At 36.4% G+C, this 16063-nt stretch overlaps 1 protein-coding gene across 1 annotated transcript in view; it reads left to right on the forward strand.

Moving 5' to 3' along the window:
• LOC106902044 (zinc finger protein ZFPM2-like) overlaps positions 1 to 16063 on the forward strand; it is a 202271-nt gene that overhangs the window by 54283 nt on the left and 131925 nt on the right. Inside the window, exon 2 of the mRNA XM_014965210.1 lies at positions 6256 to 6414. Coding sequence (XP_014820696.1) covers positions 6256 to 6414 — 159 coding nt within the window. The remainder of the gene's footprint in view (positions 1 to 6255; positions 6415 to 16063) is intronic.

Consider the following 16063-nt stretch of genomic DNA (forward strand, 5'->3'; position numbering starts at 1 on the left):
TCCTTTTTCTATTAAGTTAGTCGTTAAATCATGGTCATAAAGTCTCTCCCAGTCTGAAAGTGAGAAATGGTTCATTCTGCTTGGGTCCCACAAGGAAGATGTAAGGAGTCACTCACAGATTGGCGCAATCTTCCTATCTGGACAAAACTTTTGAAGTTCAGCCAATTTCCATAACGGACTGGAGAGGTTCAGTGTGCACAGGTAGCATTGCATCTCTTGAATATAGCTGTAAAAGCGTAACAGGAATTACTAAAATAACTTAGTTAAGCTAAATAGAGAACTCAATGGACTGAAGAAGGAAGTATTTCAGTAAAAGTGGGAGTGGTTTGTTTGACAGGTATTGACTTTCTTAAGAAGTGTGTTTAAGGGTTTTTTTCTAAACTGATTTCCCAGTTTGCACTTCAGTCACCTACTGCCAACAGCATGATTATTTTTTAAGCTAATCCTACAGCGGTCAGATTGTCAGGATTAGGTATTGCCATCTACTGTCAAACAGAAGAGTATTTAGGCACCTTGCTTGACTATTTCTCTCTATTCTCATGGAATTAAAATATTTTCAGTTCTCATGGGGAGGGAGGGAAAGGCAATATTTTTTTATAATTAAAATTCAAAATTGGGATTACTTAACTAAAAGCCAAGAGAGAGAAGTCGCATGGACAGTCATGGGGTTTGGTTGTTGAGGTGGGGGGACCAACTAGTTCAGTAGGAAAACTTTTACTACCATTTTCATTTATTATCATCTATGATGTTAGCTGCAGACTACTTGTATACTTCAATTTCTGTGATTCATCTAGATACCTCTGGTTGGAGGTTGTGCTTCTCAGGGGAATATTTCGGTGATTGAGCAGTATCTGGCAGTCTTAGTGCTCAGCAGAAACCGAAAATTTATTTAGATTGCTACAGCATATATTCATCTCCTGTATTTTATCAGTCCATGTCTTCACCCTGGTTGAACATATAGGGTCTGAAATATTTAAGCCTGGACGCTTAAAAATTTCTACAAAACCCAAGAGAAAGCCAGCTTCCCAGCGAGGAACTTGGGAGTATATTTTTGGTAGTGTCTTTTAAAAATTTCTTACCTCCCAGAAAAGGAGAAGCTGGATTGTTTCTGTTAGGATTGTTCAGATTGCTGTTAAACTTGTCTCCAGGCTGCTGTAAAAGCATAGGGGTTGGAAACAACTGCTTCTTTGCATTAACTGAAAGGCTGAAGAAGTAGCTAAAAAGTCTTGTATAGAAATCTTTCCAGGAGCAAGCAAACTCTAAACGACCGTGTGAACTACTCCCACTGCCTTATTTAAAATTAAGTAAGTTAAAACCTCTTCTGTATTTTTAATGTTTCTGACTGAATTTTTAGGAAAAAAGTTTCCTATGTGTCTTCCCCATGTGAATCAATATAAAGTGTTTGCCTGATCATTTTCTTATGTAATTTTCTGTATTTATAAGAAATTGTTCTTGTTGAAACAGGAGACAGATAGATTTTTCTGAAGCTTTCCCCTCTGTTTGTAATCAGAGAGCATCACTTAGCTCATTTTACCATAGGCTAAGGATAATCTGTGTGTCCAGCATGTTTTCCTAGGAAATACTGGATGGATCATGTAGAACATGCAAAATGCATGATGTTGATCCAGTGAATTTCAGGCCTCTATGATTTATCAGAGTTGTTATTATTTAATGCTATTACTACTAATTATACTCATTAACCTCTCCCCAGCCACTCACTGTCAAGTATTGTAGGCTTTCTGAAGCATTCTTAATTTGTTAAGAGCGCTGATTTATGTTGCTGCTCTGGCAATGTAGGAGAATATTGGTAGGTGGGAAGGAAGCTAACCACTTAACATTTTCATGAGATAATTATTTCAATGATACTTTCCCACAGTAGGATACATGCATTTTAAGCACAAAGCACTGGACAGGAGAGTATACGAGCCGAGCATGTGCTTAATTTGAGCGTGTGTTTAAGTGGTTTCATTTAGGGAGAAGTCTGATGAATTTGACTATGAGAAATGATTGCGGAACTTAACCTAGTTTAATGTTATTGAATTTCAATTATTTCATTATGGTTATAGTACTATAAAACTGGAGTCCTACATTGCTGTATCAGGACTAACATGCTCAAGGGGTCCGGTGCTCAAATTTGTATTCAGGGGAGGGTTTATTGTAGCAAAAGCGTCTTTTATTAAGGCAATGTAAAGCCTTTTTTGGTGGTTCATTCTCACACTTTTCCACGTTATTAAAATTCTTACAGTGTTGGTTTTGTTTTGTTTTGCTAAATGTGGCCTATCGCTTCAAGTGTTGAGGTAGCATCTGTTACCCATTGTGTAAAGATTGCCACTTAGCTAGCTAGCTGTCTTTGTGTGTTTGTATCTATACTTTTGCATTTATATTAAAGTATATGAGTATTTGAGAAAGATATATTAATTTTTAAGCATTTAATACATTAATAGTGCTAAAAAATATGTGCTTGAGTGTCTGTAAATCTGATACAAATTAGGGAGCAGAGTTCAGATTTCCCCACACTGTGCTGCCAAGTGGCCTCAATCAGAAGTAATTTTCTCCATGAAGGCACATGCAGCTCACTCGTCAGCCTCTCCTCACTAGATATTGTTATTTGTATCAAATTATATGTGGTGATTTTTCGAAGTGGACTGCTGTGTCCACTAAGCCATATGGATTTCTGCCACATTGACTCCTTCATTGCTGTCACTAATTTTACTCTTTTCTCCTGCCTGTTGTTCATCTATGTTATTTGCAAAAATATTTGAGATTTAGGATCATATCAATAAATGTTCATGAAATAGAGTAAGTACCAAGTGAGTAAGTAAACTACCAAACCCTCAAAATCCCCTGTGTTGTGTACAACACAAACATTTACTTGTTTTATAAAGGAAATTATTTTTTCCGGACTTCATACAAAATATAGAGTGAAGTTACAGAGACTTCATTTGCCTTTGGTAACCCTATTTAAGATTAGAAATTGAGATTTTACCTCGTGCATTTGGGAATTCTTCACTTTTAATCACGTATCTAGCTAATCTGAAGCATTTCAGAATCACCTCTCTTTAGATTACATCACACTTATTTACAAGGGCTAATGGGAAACCAGTTGTTGTAATGAGAAGACAAACATCTAGACTACATCTCTAGAATTAACTGTTCAACTAAATTCTAAAATCATTTCAGTTTGAAATCTTACTGTTTTATTTAAGAGTCTAATCATATCTTGGAGGTGTTTACTGCCAGATCACTGGGACACTCAGATGAATTTCAGTAGTAGGACTTACTTGGATTTGCATTGCTGTGTCATTTTGGCAGTTGTTGGTTATAATGTCACACTTAATCATCAGTTATTGAAAAGCATTTTTCAGCAGAACAGGGATGGGACCTTGACCCTGTTCCAGTTGAAATAAAAGCAGACATAGTACATGTTGTTCCATAGGTGCTTAATAACATGATCGGTGTAAGTAATAGGTGTAATACTATTGAATTAAATCAAGAAATGCAGAAGGCATAGTACTAAAGTAACTGATTAAGCCGCATTTGGAGTGTTGAAAGTAATATATCCACACTGTAATAACAACTGGGGAAAAAAAGCAGTATCAGAGAAAACATTTGATAGTAATTTATTTCTAAAGGCTTATTTATTTTTGTCTCTATGACTGTTTTTAAGCATTTTAAATCAGGGAAGAAGTTGAGTACATGCTGTGTAGGTTGTTCCCTAGACAGAGGAGCTAGCAAACTTTGAAAACTTTGTTTTTTAACCAGATTAGCTCTTAGTTCTCTAGCTGACTTGATTTACTGATAGTAGGAAGAGGTTGTTGGAAGTATGTGGCCAAATGAGGCAAACCTGCAGAGTTTATGTCTTTGGATTAGTCAAGATGTAATTCCATACAGTCTTTATTGTGTGATTCTGAACATTTATTTTTATTCATTGTCAGTTTATGTGCAACTAATAAGATGGAGTAGTCAAGAATAGAGAGTCTAATCTGCTTATTCTTACTAGTATGTGGCTTTTGATTTTACCGTTTTTTTTAATGCACTTTATGTTTGAGCAATAATTAAAAATAGCCACAGAAATCAGGCATCGATATTTCAGTTTACATGAAACTGGCAACCAACAAATACTTAATTCTGGTGTTATTCTTTTATTTAAAATATTTTCAAAATTTATTGAAGGTATATGGCTGCTTTTGAAATGATGTAAAACATGGTATTTATCCATCTTTAGCTATGTGAGAAATTTCCATTTCCCTAAAATGGCATATTTTTTGTTTCGTTGTTTTTTCCCTTCCTAGTTTATATATCCAGATCTTACCAGGAGTACACACCAATAAATGGCTCTATAGACAATGTCACATATTAATAATACCATGAAATCAGAAAAGGTGTTTTTTGATAGTTCATTCGGAGCCCCTTGTGCTTTCATTTCTGCCATGAATCTGGGCACACGTAAGGTGCCTAAAGTGCCCAGGTTTAGCTGCAGTTCACTGCTCCGGTGTGTGCCAGTGCTTTGTTCTCCGTGCCGTACAGTGCGATAGCCACTCTTCATTCCCTATTCATATGCACTTGCTGGATTTTTTCCCAACATGGCTAGAAAGGGCAATTAGCAGTAATGGATACTTTGATAGTGAGAATTTTTTCTTCAGCCATAATAATAGCCCCTTATTTTAGGAGATATATTGTTGAATGACAGCTAGCGTTGGTGAGTATGTGTCCACAAAAATGGGTTCATTTGGTCAGATTCTCAGCTGGCACAAATAGTCGTATTTCCATGAAAGATAGTAAGCTATGTTAATTTATGGAATCCCAGCTGGGAATCTCAATCAATTTCAATAAAAAGTAACCATCATATTCCTGTGAAGCAAGAATTACACAACCTAGCCTAAAGTGAATTTTGCTGTTTTAATAAATGTAGGTAGTCACAGGTTCATAATAAATTACATAAAATTAGAGTGCAGTCAATATTTGATTTCTTTTAAAAATGTATCCCTTCCTTTTCATTGAATGCATCAGAATCATTTATGTATTGTATCTCAGCATGATAGATTATATAGGAATAGTGTATTTAATACTGGAAAACTATCCTATAAATACAAATTACATTTTTTTTCATTAGCTAGCTAGCTTTCATTTCGAGGAAGAAATACTCAGTCAATTATAAACGAGGCTGTGCTTTCATTGGAGAGTGAAATATGTAATTTTTTTCAAGCCTCAACCATGTATAATGAAATCCCTCTTTTGAAATCCAGTCTTAAGATGTATTTTGAAACATACTGACATTTAATAAAATCTTAGTTAAATTAAAATATGTTCGGTTATTTCAAATCTCTATTTAAATCTAGACTAAAATTCTACACCTCCACAGGAGATATCTTTAGCAAATAGTTAGTATTAACCAATGATTGTGAAGTGTGTGTATATAAGAAAGAAGAAAATTTGACTACATTCCAATTGGTAACCTGGGTGTTATGTATTATAGATCTGTCAGATGCTGGCTCTTCAAGAGGATCTGTAGCAATAGTCTAGTCCAGGTAACTAGAAGAGGAATCAAAACCTCAGGCTGCCATTTCAAATTCAGACTCGTGCCCTGCTTCTGTAACTGGCTTATGTTTCTGTAGCCCTCAACTAGTAGTTTGCCACAATGGTTGTTTGGCCTCTGTGAAATGAAGTAATAGTCTGTCTGAGTCCCATCTATTGACTGGGAGTCTATTGAAGGGTCTAACAAATGAATGATCATGGATAATATGAAACTCTTCTTAAACACTGTCAGGTGCTGGTCACAGTAAAATAGCAGAAGAAGCTGAAGTTTATACTGTCAATACCTTTGTAATAATTCATTGTTGTCAGTACTGTTCAATCAAGAAATGAAGCCTGTAATGGCAACCTGCTAAGGACTGTAAATTCAGCATCAAAAAAGTCTCTTCACTGTTTATGTGGTTTTACAAATATAGCTTTGGTTTCCCTTGTAAAAACTGTCTGTGTTTAATACTAAAGCTGGTGAATAATGAAAGAACCCGCATGTGCGAGTATTATTAATACACATTAATGATAACGCTTTGTATTTTCTGATTTGAAGCCATCAAGAAAACAGTCACTCTCTATTTCCATAAAATTTTATTTGTCCAGTTCAAATAATTGCTGAACACAGCTGTGGAAGGAAAAACTAACTAAAGATCTCCTGTTAAAATTTCACTAAGGTTTTATTTCACATTGTCCTGTTAGATGGTTTTGCCACAGTGTTCCTGATTCTTTTTAAAGGGCCCCTTGAGGATGCCATTGAGGATGAAGAAGAAGAGTGCCTGTCTGAGGAAAATGATACTATCTCAAAAGAAGACTTTCCATTGGAGGAAAGCTTTTCTGCAGAGTTTGAGCCTGAAAATCTGAGCTGTGAAGAAGTGGAATACTTTTGTAATAAAGGTAATCATTGTAGCCCACCTTTGAGGGAATACTGGCCAAACTGTCCAATTGAGCAAAAAGATTTTTGGGTTTAAAATGTACAAAAAGTCCTATTAATATAGTACCTTAAATATAAGAAAATAAGCCACTTGCGGGGTTAAGTCTGGTAAGGGGTAAATATTTTAGTGTGTTGGAAGATGTACTTGTCAGGGAGGTGAATCATCTTGCCTTTAATATTTTCCTCCAAGAATGTTATTTTCTACATATTTAACTGTAGAGAACAGGCCTCAGAAGTCAATTATTATCAGATCCGAAGCTCGCAATGCAGCATGTCTGTGCATCGCTTCTTTGCCTGGGAAACATTGCTAGAAAAACAGATTGTGTCTGTAGATTCTAGGATTAAAATAGAGCTTATTATAGAACTTATTATGCATGGTAGAAAACTAGCGATTGTGAAAGGATAACTTTTAAAGTTGCAGATGCCTTTTTGCTGCATTCGTTACTTGAAATTATTAAAGATAGGGATATTTTAGCATAAGTCACACCAATTCATTCTTACCTAGTGTTCAGTCTGCAAGGTTGTCCTGTTTCCCCGTTCAGCTGACAGAAAAAAGCACACTGTACTGTTATGTAGAACATTGATTTAACCTTCTTCCTGCCAGATTTCCACTTGATTGCTTTATTGTTTGTCTTCTGCAGGTAAGGATGCCTATCAAATAGCTGGAATTGTTGTGGTGATGTTCTTCTCTTTAGTCCAAAACCCCCTCAGGCATTTGGATGTCAGTGATTTCTCTGTCTTTCTGTTCTTTCCCAGATATTGACATACGTTTTCTCCTGATAGCTTGATATACTTCTGGTTTTGTATTATTTTCATCTGTCTTGGACAAAGTAGAATAAATCTCTTTGAATAGTTAAATGTTTTAACTGCCGAATGTTAGTCATTCCTACAGAGTCTTCAGTCATCAGTGGAGAAGGCATTAAAATGTATTTTCTATGTCCTCTATGTAGCTTACAAACTTTTGAAAAAATAGGGGTTTTTTTTGCGCTATAAGTTCTCGACACTTAGGCTATCCTAAGAGATCAAAACAGTCTAGTCCATGCTTTAGAGTTTAGCTGCTGCAGATCTTACTGTGAAGTAAGAGAGACCAGATTATGAATGGAAATGCTTTGCAAACAGGGGCAGTTAAGTGCTTTTATAACTGTGTTGTAAACAAATACAGCAATTACTGTGCATTCACTTGTTCGCATGCCTCTCAGACACCATTTTCCTTAGCTGAAAAAAAGTACTGTTCCTGTTACTGGCATTACTAAATAATTATTTAAACCACTGTTGGCATAACTGTTATACTAGCATCTCTTGAGTTCCTTCTGTCCGCAACGGGAGACTATGCACCACTATCAGTTCCTATCAGTTTGATTTAGTTATTTCTCTGTACTTTGTGCTGCATTTCCAGGGCCTGCCAATGGAGATGCTACTGTTTTGGGTGAAATTCAGAAAAATATATCATTTTTTGTTTGTTTACAGAAATCAATATTGCAAATCATGTTGAATTCAAGTTATCTTGGCACTTCTCTTTAATGAACACAACTTTCAGGGAAAACAATGAATCCAGGCCATTGTAGTAAACAAGATCAGGAGTTAAATGCGAATACATTTAGATCTGAATCTTGATTATCATGTTTTATTAAGGACATCTACTGATTCTTCAAGCTGGATACTTTTTGACTCCCCAGCAGTTCTTTTTCCAAGTGTGTTATAGTCATAAAAGAATCTTAAACCTATCTACTGCAACTGCTGCAGAAGAAAAGTTGAAAAGAAAATTTCTGAGGATGAAGGGGCACATAAAACCCCTAATCTACTTCCAGCTGAGGCAATGTGACAGAAAGTCCCACTTTGGAGTAAGTTGAGAATATCCTTGGAAAAGGATGGAATGGGAGGCTAGAAATGTATTGTTTTTTATTAATGTCTCAACTTCTGTTGAATGTCTTGCTTCTTCACTGTCACATCTTAAGTGTTGTTAGCATGAGGCCACATACATTTTTCCAAGAAGAAAAAACTAATCTGGAAAGCAAATAAATTTATTTTGTTCTTAGTTGAAGTGTTTGTGACTGTATTATACAGTAAAAGTGAGACTAATTCTCATGATTTTTGTCATGAATCTGTTAATCATTCATAACCTTTTTTTTTCTTTGTAGCGCTTCAGTATTGAAATTAAAACATGGTAATGGAAATAAGCTTTTTTCCCAAAAAATATTTTTTCTTTAACAACATGAATAAAAGCTTGAAAAGGAAACTTACCAAATAGGTTTGAGAGCAAATAAATGCATTCTAATTTCTGTTTTGAGGGCCTGACTTTCTGATTTTTGTTTTACTCTTTGACAGTATTGGCAGCCTGCAAACCACAGATATCTTAGCAGGAGGGAAAAATAAGTGTAAATCTGTGTTTTCTCATTATTTCCTTTTCCTGGAAAATATCAGAATTGGCATGGGAATAATTTTTGCTATCTCTGCATTCTCCTCTTGCTAGCATAGACCATTAAAGGTTCTAGAAAGTAAGGGGATTTTATTGGATACAGTGTATTCATTTGTCCTGTCTCCCCATTTATCTTCCCTGGGGTTTCTTTCTAGCTCAGCTAGAACAAGAGGACAAATAACTAGTGGGGCTCCTGCAGGACTCAAGAGACATGGGCAGCAAGTGGCACAAGAGTTGGGGAGGAGATTTTTGTGAGGTTTCACCCATGGTATGTTTTTCATCTTCTGTAGCTATGTAAACCCAAGTATCACCTGAAAACAGAGGCTTTTAACTATGCACACAATGCACTGAAGGCAAAAATCTACTGAACTCACAATTTATTCAGACAAATGAAAGTAGAAGATGTGCAGGTTCACAGCTTGATAACTTTGGCTTTTTGACTGAAGAGATTTTCCTGTCAAACTATGCCTGATCATATTATAAGCAGAGAGCAGTCTCTTATTGTCTAAAATGCAAACAGCTAACCTTTATAAAGCCATACTTGTCATTCCTACCTTATTAATTTAGGTTTGTGAGATTGATTCAGCAGAATAGTTGCCAGAATTAGAAGGCGAAGGCGAAAGCCTCTGCAAAGTATGAAGTAAATTAATCACATTGATTGAGCTACATGTCATTTTACAACTTCTCTTTTCTCAAAATTATGACTTTTGGCTATTATGTTTCCCTTCTCCTTTTGCTCATTAATGGCTTATGCAGCAAGGAACCTGGAAAATTCCCTCCCACACTTTTGCAACACCACAAAACCACAATTAACTTTGCTACATGTGAATATTTATTCCTATGTAGTCTTCGTTTACATTCAAATGTGAAGAAGTGAGCAGTGTTTAGGCATGTAAATATTAAAAGCAAAAATGGAAATTAGCAACCTGCTATTTATCAGGGAAAAGTTTAAGATGGCAACTGTGAATTTTTAACCTTTTGGATGAAGTTTCCCATCCAAGAATGAATATTTTAGAAGAGCCTCAGAATACATGGCAGTTAGAATTTTGATTTGTTTGCAATTTTCACAGTGAAGTTAAGGGAAGGGAATATTTTGGAAACAGCAAAGGTAATAACACAGTCATAGTGTTCTTTCACTACAAAGCTGCACTGGTCTCAATTTTTGGAATAGAAACAAAAAATTCAGTAGAGGTAGCCTTGGTGATAATGCATTGCATTTTGTCAGTTTGTGGTCTTTGAAAATTGCTGTTTATGCTTAGTTACTACAAATTTCTGCTCTGCAGATAAGGAGGCTATCTGATGATGCTGTCCACACAAAGCCTGTATTAGCCTGGAACCTGCGTCGCTGAAGATTTTTTTTAGTGTCCAGATAGTGGGTATCTGGAATTAGAGTCTTTATCAGATTAAGATTAATTCAGATTAAATTCAGATCTAGAAGATTTATTAGATGAGTGCCAGTATTTAGGTAGTCTGAGTAAGGAGAAAGTAGCCGGTCTCCCATGCAGAGCAGTGGCAAACTAGATAGCTGAAAGCCTACTATAGAAGCTAGGAGATAGTACATAGAGATTAACTTTTGTCTTTTATAGGTGGGAATAAGAAAATCAAGTGATGCTAACAGAGACAAGAGAAGAAATGAGCTGGAGGAATGATTGGGCTAGTAAAAGCGGGAGGGCAGATAAAGAAGTGGACACAAACAGCAGAGCAATACAAAAGCCAAGAAGTTGGAGGTGATGGGATGAAAAGTAAAGAACTAAATCAAGTTAATTTGGGTTGTGAAGTAGTTTATCATTGACTCTTCTAGTCATCCTGCCTAGATACCCTCAGGAAAGACAAAAAAATATTCTCATCTGTTACTTAGAAAGTTTGCCATACTCATATGGAGGTGACATCTCTTCCTCTCTGTAAACAGCAGTAGGAGCCTGGCCTACTTCGTAAGGGTGGGAACTGGCTAAACAAATTACAGTTCCTTGTGACCTTCTTAGCAGAAGTGTTCAATGAGGGATTAACTTTCAAAGAAAAAGTTATCTTGAGCAATGAGAGATCACTTGAGATTAGTAGATGGTTAAGTAGCTGTGTTCAGAGAAGGAAAGAGACCAGAGAAGAAAATGGAGGAAGGACTATAATCAAGAGAGAAAATGTGGGACTGTTTCCAGAAGAAAGAGTCGAATGGAGGAATGTACATATCTGATAATTAGAGAAAGAAGACATATCCATTTCTTGCTGCCATGCTTACTGGTACAACTTTGTTGAATTGTCCTGTTCTGTGCTTGTAGCATGGCTATTGCGCTTGTTCCTCATGTTGTAGGCTTCCCAACAGAAGACAGCATTGACACCAGCCCTCAGTGGGAGGAGATTCAGTGGCCTTAACATTTCTGGTGGCAGATTGGAAAGCAGATTGCTTCTGTTTCCCAATATTAACTGTGCTTCAGTTGGTGACATAGGAAGATATGGGGGATTCATAAAGTGGTATGAAGATTGATTTGTTTCATGATGTACCACTTTTAGGATCTACAGCACAAACTGCTATGTATGCCTGTAGCAAATCAAACTGTTGATGTGTGGTTGTGGTTCCTGATACATTGCTTATCTTTATTTGTGGGGGAAGAGGGGGATGAGAGGAATCCAGTGCTGTCTGACACTCATAAACAGTTCTAAGTCAGCAAGAAGAGAACTCAGGGAATATATGGGCTTCTGCATACTGAGTGTACACCTGCTGCTGCGTTCTCATATTCTGCTTGGGCAGGAGGGGATGAGCTCAGAACCTGATCCAAGTTTTCTGCTCATGTACAGAATTTTGTCACTAGCCTGCCAGACCAGCTTAGGACTGGAATTTTTTATGTTAAACCATGTGACCTGATTGTGCAGCCAGGCTTGAGATTCAGGGAAAAAGCTGCAGTGTGATTCTCCGTATAAGAAAAAGCATATACAAAGCTAAATTCTTCTGCGCATTAATCTTTGCCTTCATACTTTATGTGCAAAGCTATCATGCTACCATCTATAATACCAGCCAAACTCTTAACACCTTGAAAATGATTTCTGTGTGTCCCTTTTTCCTCTGGAGTATGATTTTGTGTGTGTATGCCTGTGTGCGTCTGTGTAAATAGTCGTTGCAGGCATGTAATGACTAACAATATGCTTCCTATTTTCTGTTTCTGGATCAAAAAGTAGATTTATGCCTTTTTTTCTTTCCCCCTTTTTTTTTTTTGGTTTTCAAACCAGAAGCTTTTTAATCAATAATGTTTCTTTCCTTTTCAGTAATGGATTTCATGACAAATTTTTACCTCTTTTGCTACAGCAAGTGGAAGTAGGATCAGCATAAGGCAGCTATACCATAATCACTTTGAGCTCAATAAGGAGATCTTTACAGGCAACTTTGTTCTTATTACTTAACGGGATTAAGAAGCTCAGCTCTTTAAATTCTTGCATATAACACTGACATTTCCAGGGTGTGTTTGGACCAGGGAGTTCAAAGAGAAGGAATAAAAAAGAAAAGCCAATATGACTTTGTTTTTTACCTTGCTGGAGGAGCTGTTTGTGCAAATCGCCTATAAGCTTATTGACCTGAATCTTTGACTCCTTGTTTTCTCTGGATTTGGCTGGAGTGTAGACACTGATAGAGCACTGATAGAGGTGATTGCACAGCCCTCGGCTTTGCTTGGCACCAGACACCCCCCCTCCCTGCGCCTGACATTATCTTTCCCTGGCAATACTTCTCTTCTCCTGGAGCTCATATTCCCTTTATTTATTTATTTGTTTGTTTGTTTCATTACATTTTCTTTATGTAGGCTTTCCAAGTAAATGAAGGACACGTTAATTCTGTTTGGTAAGCAGAGACAGAAGAGGGCGTGTACATGTGATGGTGTATTTTCATCTCCTAGGATAACAAGAATCTGTGTGGAACCTCAGAGTGCTGCTCCTTCCAAAAATACAATAGTTACTTCTTACTGACTTATGTGCATGTTTGTGAACCTGTGTTGGATTCTTGGTTTCTCCAGAGTGAGGGTACATTTATCTGTATCCTGTACATTCATCTGTTTTCCATTCAGTTGAAAAAACTAAATCCTGTGCATCTTCCATACTTTTTGTCAGATGCTGAATATGGACAAAGAAAGGAAAGGGAGTCTCTGATAAAAGCCTTTGGAGGGTGCTAAATCAGAATTAGATTGGATCCCAGCAGGATGAAAAGAGACCTTTTTATTCTGAACATGAGCATTTGCCTTGTGCTTCACCTCTCATGTTTTCTCCTTTTTTCCTGTTACTGGAGCTCAGAGGACCACCTGTTTTCTTGCTAGAAGAGAAAGGAGGTATCTGAAAAACTTGGAGTGACTTTTTTCACCATTCACTTGAGAGCACAGAAAGGCTGCTAGAATAACAAGTACGAGATTGTCTATCCAATACTCTTTTCTATTTACTGCTAACCCATATGGAAGCTTCTCAGGCTGTATTTTCAGTCCAACCGAAATGCATGTCCCTATTAACATCAACTTTAGTGGGATGAAAATTTGACCGAAGTTAGACAATCAAACCCTGCTTTTAATCAAGAAATTAAATAACTGGCCATCAAGCAAAAAACTGTATCTCAGAAAGAAACTAACAAGCTAGTTTCAGGAAGTAAATTCATAGATTCAAATAGAAAACATTATTTTAACTGTACAGAATTATAAAGTGAGAGAAAGACTTAAACAGCTTACTCATCTTTAAGAAGTTTATCAAAGCAACTCCAGCCTTTTCACTCAGGATATTTTGGTTGTCTTAAGAACAAAGAAATTGTGAATTCTATCACAGCTATGAGGAAAGGGATTATTTGGTTACAACAAGTAGTGTAACTTTCTATAAAGTCACAAAACTTGATCTTGCATTGAGTTAAGTTTGAGTTCAAATTTGACAGACTATGAATTGCAAATTATTAAATGTAATCTTCTTTTAAATATGAAATGCACAAATGACAAATTTTACCACATGTTCTTAGTTCATGTGTACTGTGTTAATAATTTTAATTATAATGGAGGTCTGTCTTGCCTTTTTTTGTCTAATTTCATGTTCTTGATACAAAAATTGTATCAAGAGCTCTGAGACATTCCTGGAGAAATTATTGTCAACCCAGGTTGAAAAAGAGGGTTGCTCACAGGCTGCGTACTATAAAAGTCAGCTGTGGAGATATTTGCAGTAACTTAACTCTCAAATGATCAGAAAAAAATAAATTAAGCAAATGCCACAGTTATGACGTTGTTGGATAAATATTGATAAGACAAATATTACTGCTGGCTAAATTCTTGTGGATAGGAGAAAAAGAAGCATTTATTTATCACTGCAAAGTCTTTTTCTTGGGTTGACTCATAGAAGTCTAGCATGTTTTTGAAACTCTGTATGTACGTATGTGGAAACATACATCCAGTGATAGGGAATTGGCTGCCTTTGATATTGAAGCGTCTGGAGTGTTGATTATTTCAAATAAAAGCATCAAGCTATTTGCAACAGGGTAAATTAAAATTTCACTTCAAAACAACAGATATATAGTGCTACTCGTTATGTAGCAGTGCATGGAAGTTGTGAAAACGGGATGTGTACATGATGATTTCAGCTGCACGTTATAAAATGAGGTTTTCTTGGTTGGATGGAGAATTCTTGTAAGAGATGTAGTATTTCTGCAGGGGGGAATAAACAGAATTGTTAATTAATGAAGTTGAAATATCAACTTGCAGAAGAGTCTTCAAACTTATAACCTGCTAGAGTGTCTCTGAAGTCATCTCTTTGTTCTGCTGCAGGGTGTTTTAGAATCTCACAGATTGTTGATTTTCATTGAAAGAATTTTTGAAAATTATACTAGGCAACAGACTTTGTTTGGGGCATCTAAATATCTTTTAAAATGTGCTTCTGCTGCTTTTCTAATCAAGTGCCTAGAGGTGCAAAAGTTTGAACCTCAGGTTGGTACTTGAATATGTCTAATAGAGTTCTTGTATTGGAAGTTATAATGGGGAAAGGTTGAATAGATGCACGACTTCTTTCCTTTTTTTCCTTTCAATCTGTAGAAGCTTTTGGGCAGCCAGTATATCTGAACGATACTCATTTGTAGTACTGGTGCCACAAGAGCTGCTCCCTTAAAATTAGTATAAATATAAAACTCATTAATAGAAGGAAAGTCTTGAATACAATTTAGAGAACACTTTCAGTGTTCTGCGGGAAATACCTTTAAATGAGTGATTCTTGTCTTGAAAGGACTTCAAAAGCAAACAGTGCGATAATGAGAACGGATCAAACGTTTAGAGAAAGAGGAAGGCCAGACTCAGGCTCGATGAACTTGCTGCACAGCAGTGTCTTATCCCAGGAGAAAAGTGCCATAGCTGAAACGCTTAGAAATAATTGAAACTGTTTTTTAACATGATCACTGTGCTGAAATGTCATTGTGTCAAGATGACATGTTTTTAAATAGAGTGATGATTTTAATACGAACCAAAATAGTTCCCATACCATTATTTCGGAGAGTTAGCAGCTTGCATACACGTTGGTACTCACCGATACATGGATAATTATAGACCTTTCCTAAAAGTTAGGATAAGAGACAGTGCATTATTTCTGACATTTGCTGGATAAGTAATTTTAAGAGTGCTTAGGGCAACTAGAAACATACAGTTATTTCAAATGAGATTTATCCCAGGAGAAATTATGATCGTTAATCAGCATGACTGAAAACAATTGCTTGCAAAGAAGCAAAGTATTGAGATGATTAATATTATCTGAAATAAAATGCAGCGGATTAACATGTACAAGTGCTGGTTTCTTTCAGGTACATTAGCAAATTGGTCATCTGAGGGCCAGATTTTGCTCAAATTTACCGTAGTTGTAGAATAGGGTGTCTTAGTTGACTTTGGTGGGCTTCACTGAACTTAATTCTGATATACATCAGATGAATTGATAACAGTCTGGCAGTGACAGCACCAGATCTCTCTCTGTCTCTGTCTCTCTCTCTCTCTCTGTCCTTGCAAGGTTTGTAGAATAGATGCATTTGCATGGCCCTGTAGCCACTCTAGTTGTTTACCTTGTCCTCACACCAGATGCCAAATATTGCAAAGTATGGAAACATCCGTCCCAATTTATTTAGTATCTTCATTCTCAGGGTTCTATTTCTATACCAAAAGCTTATTTAAAGATTGTTTTTTGCATTATTTACATCTATTTTTTACCCAGAATGTTTTATA

This window comes from Calidris pugnax, unplaced genomic scaffold, assembly GCF_001431845.1.
Source record: "Calidris pugnax isolate Ruff unplaced genomic scaffold, ASM143184v1 scaffold41, whole genome shotgun sequence".
Taxonomy (NCBI): domain Eukaryota; kingdom Metazoa; phylum Chordata; class Aves; order Charadriiformes; family Scolopacidae; genus Calidris; species Calidris pugnax.